This window comes from Chrysochloris asiatica, unplaced genomic scaffold, assembly GCF_000296735.1.
Source record: "Chrysochloris asiatica unplaced genomic scaffold, ChrAsi1.0 scaffold00135, whole genome shotgun sequence".
Taxonomy (NCBI): domain Eukaryota; kingdom Metazoa; phylum Chordata; class Mammalia; order Afrosoricida; family Chrysochloridae; genus Chrysochloris; species Chrysochloris asiatica.
The window spans coordinates 4095065-4102807 of record NW_006408653.1 but is presented as its reverse complement, the minus strand read 5'-3'; the positions used below and the strand labels follow the sequence as shown (position 1 = coordinate 4102807).

The 7743-nt window shown below is 44.6% G+C and overlaps 1 protein-coding gene across 2 annotated transcripts; it reads left to right on the top strand.

Annotated features, from left to right (window-relative positions):
• Window positions 1-880: 880 nt before the first annotated feature.
• On the top strand, window positions 881-4947 carry POLR2H (polymerase (RNA) II (DNA directed) polypeptide H). 2 transcript variants are annotated; one of them, XM_006869771.1, is made up of 5 exons: window positions 881-1031; window positions 2366-2449; window positions 2554-2647; window positions 3139-3222; window positions 4781-4947. In XM_006869771.1, exons 1-5 carry the CDS (start codon window positions 959-961, stop codon window positions 4896-4898), a joined length of 453 nt encoding a protein of 150 aa, XP_006869833.1. In that variant the 5' UTR covers window positions 881-958; the 3' UTR covers window positions 4899-4947. The 2 variants fall into 2 exon arrangements, with proteins under 2 accessions (XP_006869833.1, XP_006869834.1); XM_006869772.1 differs by lacking the exon at window positions 3139-3222 and having other exon boundaries at window positions 959-1031; window positions 4781-4898.
• The last annotated feature ends 2796 nt before the right edge of the window (window positions 4948-7743 follow it).

Genomic DNA, 7743 nt, shown 5'->3' with positions numbered 1-7743 from the left:
CTCTGGGGGAGGGGGCAGTGCCCAGAAAGGGGGGTAGTAGGAGGGAAGAGCCTGTATCTGAAGGGTTGACCAGTACCAGGATCGAGGGACACATATATAGATCAGTGTCCAGAGGGAGCGGGCATTGGCGGGGGAATGGGCAGTACGGAGCTGATCAGGGAGACAGCAGTGTGAAGGGGTTAGTGTCAGGCTGAAGGGGCTGGAAAGGGAGCAGGGTCCAGGGAAAGAGGGCAGTAGTGGGGAGGTTGCAGTACCAGAGAAGAAGCCACTGCAGGCTTTTCTCTTCCCCATAGTGATATCATGGCAAATTCCCAAACTGGACGGGCCCAGCTTGGGTGACGTCCTGCAGGGCCGAGCCAGCCCGGGCCGACCTGGGAGGGGGGCCTCAGTGCCAGCTGCAACGGCTGGGCACTGCGCCCTGTCCCGCTAGCTAGTAAGCCGGGGGCGGGGCTCTGCTCCACCCGCCTCAGCGTGGACTGTGTCCTCGTCGGGCTAGCGGACCGACAGGGTAAGACTAGGGCCGGGCTTCTATGGGCCAAGGATCAAGGTCCTCGCTTGGGATAGGTCCTCACATTACAGTCTTGGGAATTCGGACACTAAAAAGGGCGGAGTAGAACCCCAGCGGAGCAAAAGTATCCGAGCCTTCTCGGCTGGAGGCGGGATTTATTATGTTCCCGCCCAGGGGCGGTTCCAGTGGATCCGAGACCCACCCTCATTTTATTTGCCTCCTCGTTGCAATCACTAGGGGCGGAAGTTAACAAACCCCGAGAGGGAGGTAGCGGAAGTGGAGACGCTACTGCGTGCTTTTACGCATGCGCTATCCCGCTCTCATTCTGTGTCTTCTCAGGCGTTATTCTTTAACCTGGTCTCGCCACTTCTCCACGTGGGGGGCAGGTGCACGTACCCCCAAGCTTGTTCGCGCTCTCAGCACCTCTTGAACTTTCGTGGCCCCTTTACGATGGCCGGCATCCTGTTTGAGGATATTTTCGATGTGAAAGACATTGACCCAGAAGGCAAGAAGTTTGACCGAGGTAAGTAAAGTGGGTAGCGGTGGTTTCGGGGAGTGAGGGAAGGGTGGCGCTAGCCTCCGACCCGGTATCGCCCAACTCATGTGACCTAGCCATACCAGCAAGTACCGATGTAGAGACCTCCTTCCGGAAGCATTTTATAGACGAGAAAACTGAGACTTAAAGCTTTTCTTGGCTTCACACAGAACCTGGGTATTCTTTTGTCAAGGTACTGGCAAACTCCAGGGCATCTCTAGTAATAATAGTCGCTACATGGGCTGCCAAAAGAACCAACAGATCCGTGTTGGAAGAAGTGCAGCCAGAGTGCTCCTTGGAGGCCATGATGGCCAAACTTCGTCTCTCATGCTTCAGACATATTGTCTCCAGTCACTGGAGAGGGATATCATGTTTGGTAAGAGAAAAAGAGGAAGACTCCCCCAGTGAGATGGATTGGCAAAGTGGCAGCATCAATGGGCTCAAGCGTGGCAACATTTGTGAGGTTGGCCCAGGACCGAGCACTGTTTCGTTCTGTTGTACATAGTATAGTGTCGCTATGAGTCGGTACGGACTTGATGGCATCAAACAACAACAACAACAACGAACTCAGTGGTAGACACTGTATTGTGCACCTTACACACATCTTGTCTTATTCCTCTAATCCATGAGGTAGGAGATGTCTTTCCCATTTTGCACCGAGACGTTAAGTGACTCAGCCAAGGCTGCACAGTAATCTGACTTCAGATTACTTTTGTATTGCCTTTAGAATCTTTTCTTTTGGGAGTAGTCTCTGAGGTAGAGTTACCTGCTCTTTATTCTGTCACTGCTCAGTCATTGTTTCTTTCTGATGTCTCTTCCTTTGCCTAGAGACTGAGATGTTCTCTGAGACAGACACCAGTTCTTAACCATCCTGATGATTTCCTCAGCAAAATGCCTAGCACAGAAAAACTTTTGGATGAATGAATAACTTGTCCAAAGTTAGGTTGTTTCTTAATCATCCAGGCAGGGCTAGAACCTGGATCTTATTCCCTGCCAGAGTACCTTATTTGTTAATTTTTAAAAATAATTTTGTATCTTTGGTGAAAGTTTGCACAGTAAATTAAGTTGCCATTTGGCAGTTTCCATATAAATTGTTCAGCAATATGAGTTATATTTTTCCTTGATTTCCGCCCCCCGGGGGATTCTGTTTTGTTTATGTGGTTCTGATTGAGTCTACACTTCTGGGAGAGTATTGGAGAGGCCAGTGGATGCAGACTGGGTAAATTGAGTATTCTATTGCTTATAATCCTTAAATGAGCTCTGTCCTAGACCTGACAATCACTTTTGTTTCTCTTTCTCTGCTACCCTCCCCCATTTCCCAGTGTCTCGCCTGCATTGTGAGAGTGAGTCGTTCAAGATGGACCTCATCTTAGATGTAAACATTCAGATATACCCTGTAGACTTGGGTAAGTGCCAAACACAGACAGTTGCAAGGGGCATTTTTTTTTTTTTAAAACAAAACATGTCTGCTGTCTTTATTTTTATTTTCAGATATTACCCTTAATTTCAGGTGACAAGTTCCGGTTGGTTATAGCCAGTACCTTATATGAAGATGGTACACTGGATGATGGTGAATACAATCCCACAGATGACCGGCCTTCCAGGTGAGAGAGTGCAGACCATGTAAACAACCGATATATATCTTATATATTCATGGGATAAATAATTATTAGCAGAATCTGAGTGATCTTAAGGAATGTGCTACCCTTCATGAATTCAGGCAACCAGGTATTTTATCGGGAAGCATGATTATATGTTTGTGACTTGTAGCTCTCTGAAGGCTGAGGGACTGACTACTGAGTGGCCTGGGTTTTATGAGTCTTGCGTTTTGGAAGGGAGTTTGATGTGTGGAAAGGTTTTGGAGTTCCATGAGTTCAATTCTTAGTTCTCTTCTTATTTGCTGAGTAACTTTGACCTCTTTGGTCCTTAAATTTCTTCTAAGTAAAACAGAGATGGTCATACCCAGCTCATAGAGTTGTAAGGACCAAAAGACATCATATCTGTGAAAAGCTTATTTTTAAAATGTTGGCACCCTTTTTAAAGGGCCTCTTAGTGTTGATTACTATTAAAAGTAACTGTCACTATTATTCCACAGGGCTGACCAATTTGAGTATGTAATGTACGGGAAAGTATATAGGATTGAGGGAGATGAAACTTCAACTGAAGCAGCAACACGCCTGTAAGTTCTCTGATCTTATGAGAATCCTTTTACCTCCTCCCTGTTCTGAGAATTGGGGTCATGCTCATGCTTCCCATGTTGGGCCCTTCTCCCTAAATACTTCAGACTTAGGTGGGACCTAGAAAAAACTGTGCTGGAAATGATTTCCACTCTACTGTTTTCTAGTCTGAAATACAGGCTCTTTGTCAGGCCCTCAGGTAAAAAATTGGTAATCTTGCTATGTGAAGTATACAAAGGAGAGTTGCTTCCCCAGGAACTAGATGCAGCATCAAGTGATTAAACTGCTAGGTTTTATGTGTGTGTGTTGTGCTACTATGCAACCCAATCCCTAGTTCTTTAGTTTCTCTGCCCAACTGTTTTCCCTTTTCTTTAAAATCTTATTAGAACAAGATGTGGCCATTGTAAGAAATTCAAAAAGCACAGAAAAGTAATGTGTCGGGGTGGGGAGGGGGAAGTCACCTATAATTCCATACCCAGAGGGAACCTTTTATATAAACATTTTGAATATTCTAGATTTCTTTCTTTTCTTTTTTTTTTTTTTCTCTGTGTACTTTTTTCCCCTTTGGAGATCCTGTTGTTTATTACAATGTTCTTTTTTGCCTAATGTCTAATGTTATATAAAACACATTTTCTCATGTCGATTTAAAACTGGTCCTAAGCATTTTAATAGCTGTATAACATTCCTGTAAATGGATATATATATATATTTTAACTATCTTTTTAAGATATTTTTTTGTTTTTGAGAATGTACATAACAGAATATTCATCAATTCAACAATTTCTGCATGTACATTTCACTGACACTGATTATGTTCTTCAAATTGTGCAACTACACCCTCTTTTTCCTAATTGTTCCTCCCCTATTAACTCCAACCCAAACCCATGGAGTCAGTTCCAGCTTTTAGGGCCCTATAGACAGCATAGTGGTTACGAATCAGGCTGCGAACCTTAAGGTCAACAGTTCGAAACTGCCAGCTGTTCTGTGGGAGAAAGATGAGGCGTTCTGCTCCTGTAAAGATTTACAGCCTCGGAAACCCTGTACAGGGTCGCTATGAGTCGGAACCGACTCTACGGCTCATAACAACAACAGGAAGAATAAAACTGCCCCATAGGGTTTCCAAGATGGTAAATCTCTACGGAAGGAGACTGCCACATCTTTCTCCTGCGAAACAGCTGGTGTGTTTGTACTACCAATCTTTCTGTGAGCAGCTAAGTGCTTTAACCACTGTGCCACCAGGTCTACTTTAGCATAAGTACACTTCCCCCTATGTTTCTTACCTAATCTTCCCAGTTGCTTTTGTTAGTTTGATCTTAAATGGCTATATCTTAATCCATTTGACCGGTTTCCTAATTTGGGGCATGGAGATTTTTCTACCATTGCTAATATAGAGAGCACCGTTTACAGGCATCTGTGCATTGTTCTTTGTTTGAAATTTGGTTCCTATTGACAGAATTCTAGAAGGGAGCTGCTTCTATTTCTTAGGGTAGGCTGGAGAGCCACTGATTAGTTGCTGCTCCAGAGCTCACATTCACAGGGTTGGGGGGTCTTTTGTTTCAGCTCTGCGTATGTATCCTATGGGGGCCTGCTCATGAGGCTACAGGGTGATGCCAACAACCTGCATGGATTTGAGGTGGATTCCAGAGTTTACCTGCTGATGAAGAAACTGGCCTTCTGAACCACTGGGAAGCCGACTTTACTGTTTAGTCACTCAGGTCATGGATATTCCTGGCCCACAGCCCCTTCCGTACAGACAATTTCATTCAAGCCTGAGTTGCTGCTGTTCACCTGTTGCGGAGAAACTGGCTGTCTCTCCACCACGAGTATACCTTTTGAAGGGTTGAACTCAATGAGAACTGGCTTGCCTTTGGGAAACCTAGTGGGAGAGCTTAAAATGAATTAGAAGTTGTTTTGTACATATGCTTTTTTAAAATTAAACTTCACTTTTCCAGGCTTCCTTTTTTTTTTTTTTTAATTGCAGTCATTTTCTCCTTTTCTTAATTTGTGTATGGTATATTGTATTTCTGGTCCATAGCCTGATGACCACATGTCAGCACACAGTCTACCGTACCCCAGCCTTTTGGTTATCTCCGTCTGCTGGGTGACTAGTCCCAGCATTGATCCTCCAGTGTGACTTTGTCTCAGAGAGAGAGAATGTTGTGCTCTTGGCTCCTGAGGGCATCCCGGGTCTGGAAGATACCACCCATTTGGCCTAGAATCTTGAATTGGCAAGGAGTCCTACTCATGTCCTGCTGACACTTTCAGGCTCTTAGGAAGTCAGTTCACGTTGCCTTGAATGAGTCACTTGCATAGCCTGGAAATGTTCATGATTTTTATGGAATCTTTGGGTGGAGGTTTTTTAGAGAGTCCTGGATACAGTGTTTGTCTAAAAAGAATAGGAGAAGACTTTGTGGTTATGGAGGCGGGTCCGGGAAGCTGTCTGCTCTACATTATGGTGGTAACCTAGGAGGGAGAGTAACTGATGATTCTTACCAGTCACACTGAACAGAGATCTGCTGCACAGACCAGTGAGGTGGACAGAGCAGCAATACCAATGAGGTTGGCAGTCCAGTGCCAGTGCCCGGGACAATGCAGCTGCCAGACTACACTCACTAACCTATAAGTGGGGGAATAGAAAAGTTGAGGAAATAGTGGTGCTCAAAAGGACTGGAGCCCATGAACTGACTTTTCAGCCTGGTCTCTGAAAAAGTGTATGGGACTCTTTTTTCCCTGGGAAATTTAGGGTAACAATCTAGAAAGATTCTTTGGGAGTGTGTATTACTCAGTTGTCTTTTGATCTCTCTGTTTTACCATGGGAGTTGGCCCCCTGTTGGGATGCCTGGGGTATTTCCTTCCCCATCATTTTCAGGTCTTTACATGAGGTGTTAGAAACAGTATTTAGGGAAATGGATTGAAAATGAATGGCCTCCTCAGGGGGCAGAAAAGGTGTTTCTTTGGCTTCACCATAGGGGAGTAGGAGGGCTAGAAGGTAGTAGATGCTATGGGGGTGGGGTGAATTTTTATGGGAATCCTAGAATCTCTATGGAACCAGGATTTTGAGGGGTTGGAGAAGGATGGATTTAGGTTAGTGAGAATAGAATTTAATTACCGGTAAATTTGTGGGTTATAGCAGAACATCCTGGTGCCCTGGGGGAGCAGAAGCAAGAGAACTGGCATCAAGTTGAATAGGAATAGGAGTGTTCTGTTTGTAAAAGCTTTTTGTCTTTTGTGTGGAAGGGAAGAAGGGGTGGAATCAGCCAGAGAGAGGGATGAGAGTCTCAGTGGTGGCAGATTATTAGTTCATACTGCAGAATCCCAGAACAGAACTGAAGTAAGTCAAATGCCAACAGGATGCCTAAAACTTCCTGACCACATAGCTGCTGGCAGATTTGTAGTCCCTGCTTCTCACTAGAACCCACTGCTTAGAACCCCTAATTTGTGGTCTTTGGTTCCTGTGGCATATCTTGTCCTGGGTGCTGGCTCTTTCATATGCTACAAGGTGTTTGATCATGAAATGTAATCTATGCCAGTATTTCAGTAAATTACAATTTCCACTTCCCATTCCCTTAACTGGAATTGGTAGCGTGGATGAACTAATCTCTTCCATGCCTAAAATGGCATGAGCTGAGATTTGGATGCCGCTTAGGAGCTTTGTGATTTGTTTTCACCCAGACTTCTTTATCTGTTTGTGTATTTACTCCCTATGGTCATGGGGATCTTTTACAATAAATAGTCTCACTGAATGAACATGAGACAGTACATCAAAGTGGAGAGACTGGACTACAGAGCTGAAAATTAGGACCAAAGTCCCAGCCAGCACAGGAATTCCTTCAGTCTCCCGACAGCTGGTCATCAGCTTCTGCTTGAATAATTACAGTGTCCTGTAACCTAGCCTGGTGTTATGGTTAGTTTTAGAAAAGGGTTTGTTTCTTTTCCTGCTTATAGGCTATATAACCATTAGAAGCTTATCTGGCTTCTGTGAGCCTCAGTTTTCTTATCTGTAAGAAGGCTAATATCTACCTTATAGAACTGAGGTAATATTTACATAAAGTTTCCAGCACACTGGCCTCCATTCTGCTTTAGAATTGCCTCCTTTGGCATCATTGATATCTTTGAGTATTTGTGGTGGTGTTTGGAACTCTGGGTTCTTGGTTCCTGTAACCCTTGTCTCCTTTGCTTTTGGGGGCATGGGGAGGAAAAAGCTACCACTAGTTTTCTACAAGAGCCTCTAGAGGTAGGTAGCAAATTGACCTTTTGCAATGGAGGGTTTGTTTTGTGCAGTAGAACCCTGTCTTCCTGACTGAGCACCAAGATGGTGTCAACATTAATGAAGCCTTGTAGCATGTCTCTGGTTTCTCTTTGGAGAGATCCCCTAGGCAGAGTTTATGGTGGTCATACATGACTGCCTTGTAGAAACTGTGAGCTTGGGGAATTGGGAAATGAGCCTTTAACTTGTACTTGACTTTTGTACTTGTTCCTCCTGCTGAGAGCCCAAGGAGACCAGCTCCTGCCACTTCCTGCAC

Coding starts and splice junctions, on each gene's coding strand:
- POLR2H (XM_006869771.1), top strand. CDS start 959: ATGGCCGGCATCCTGTTTGAGGATATTTTCGATGTGAAAGACATTGAC. Junction 1,032..2,365: donor AGGCAAGAAGTTTGACCGAG/GTAAGTAAAGTG, acceptor CCCATTTCCCAG/TGTCTCGCCTGCATTGTGAG. Junction 2,450..2,553: donor GATATACCCTGTAGACTTGG/GTAAGTGCCAAA, acceptor CCTTAATTTCAG/GTGACAAGTTCCGGTTGGTT.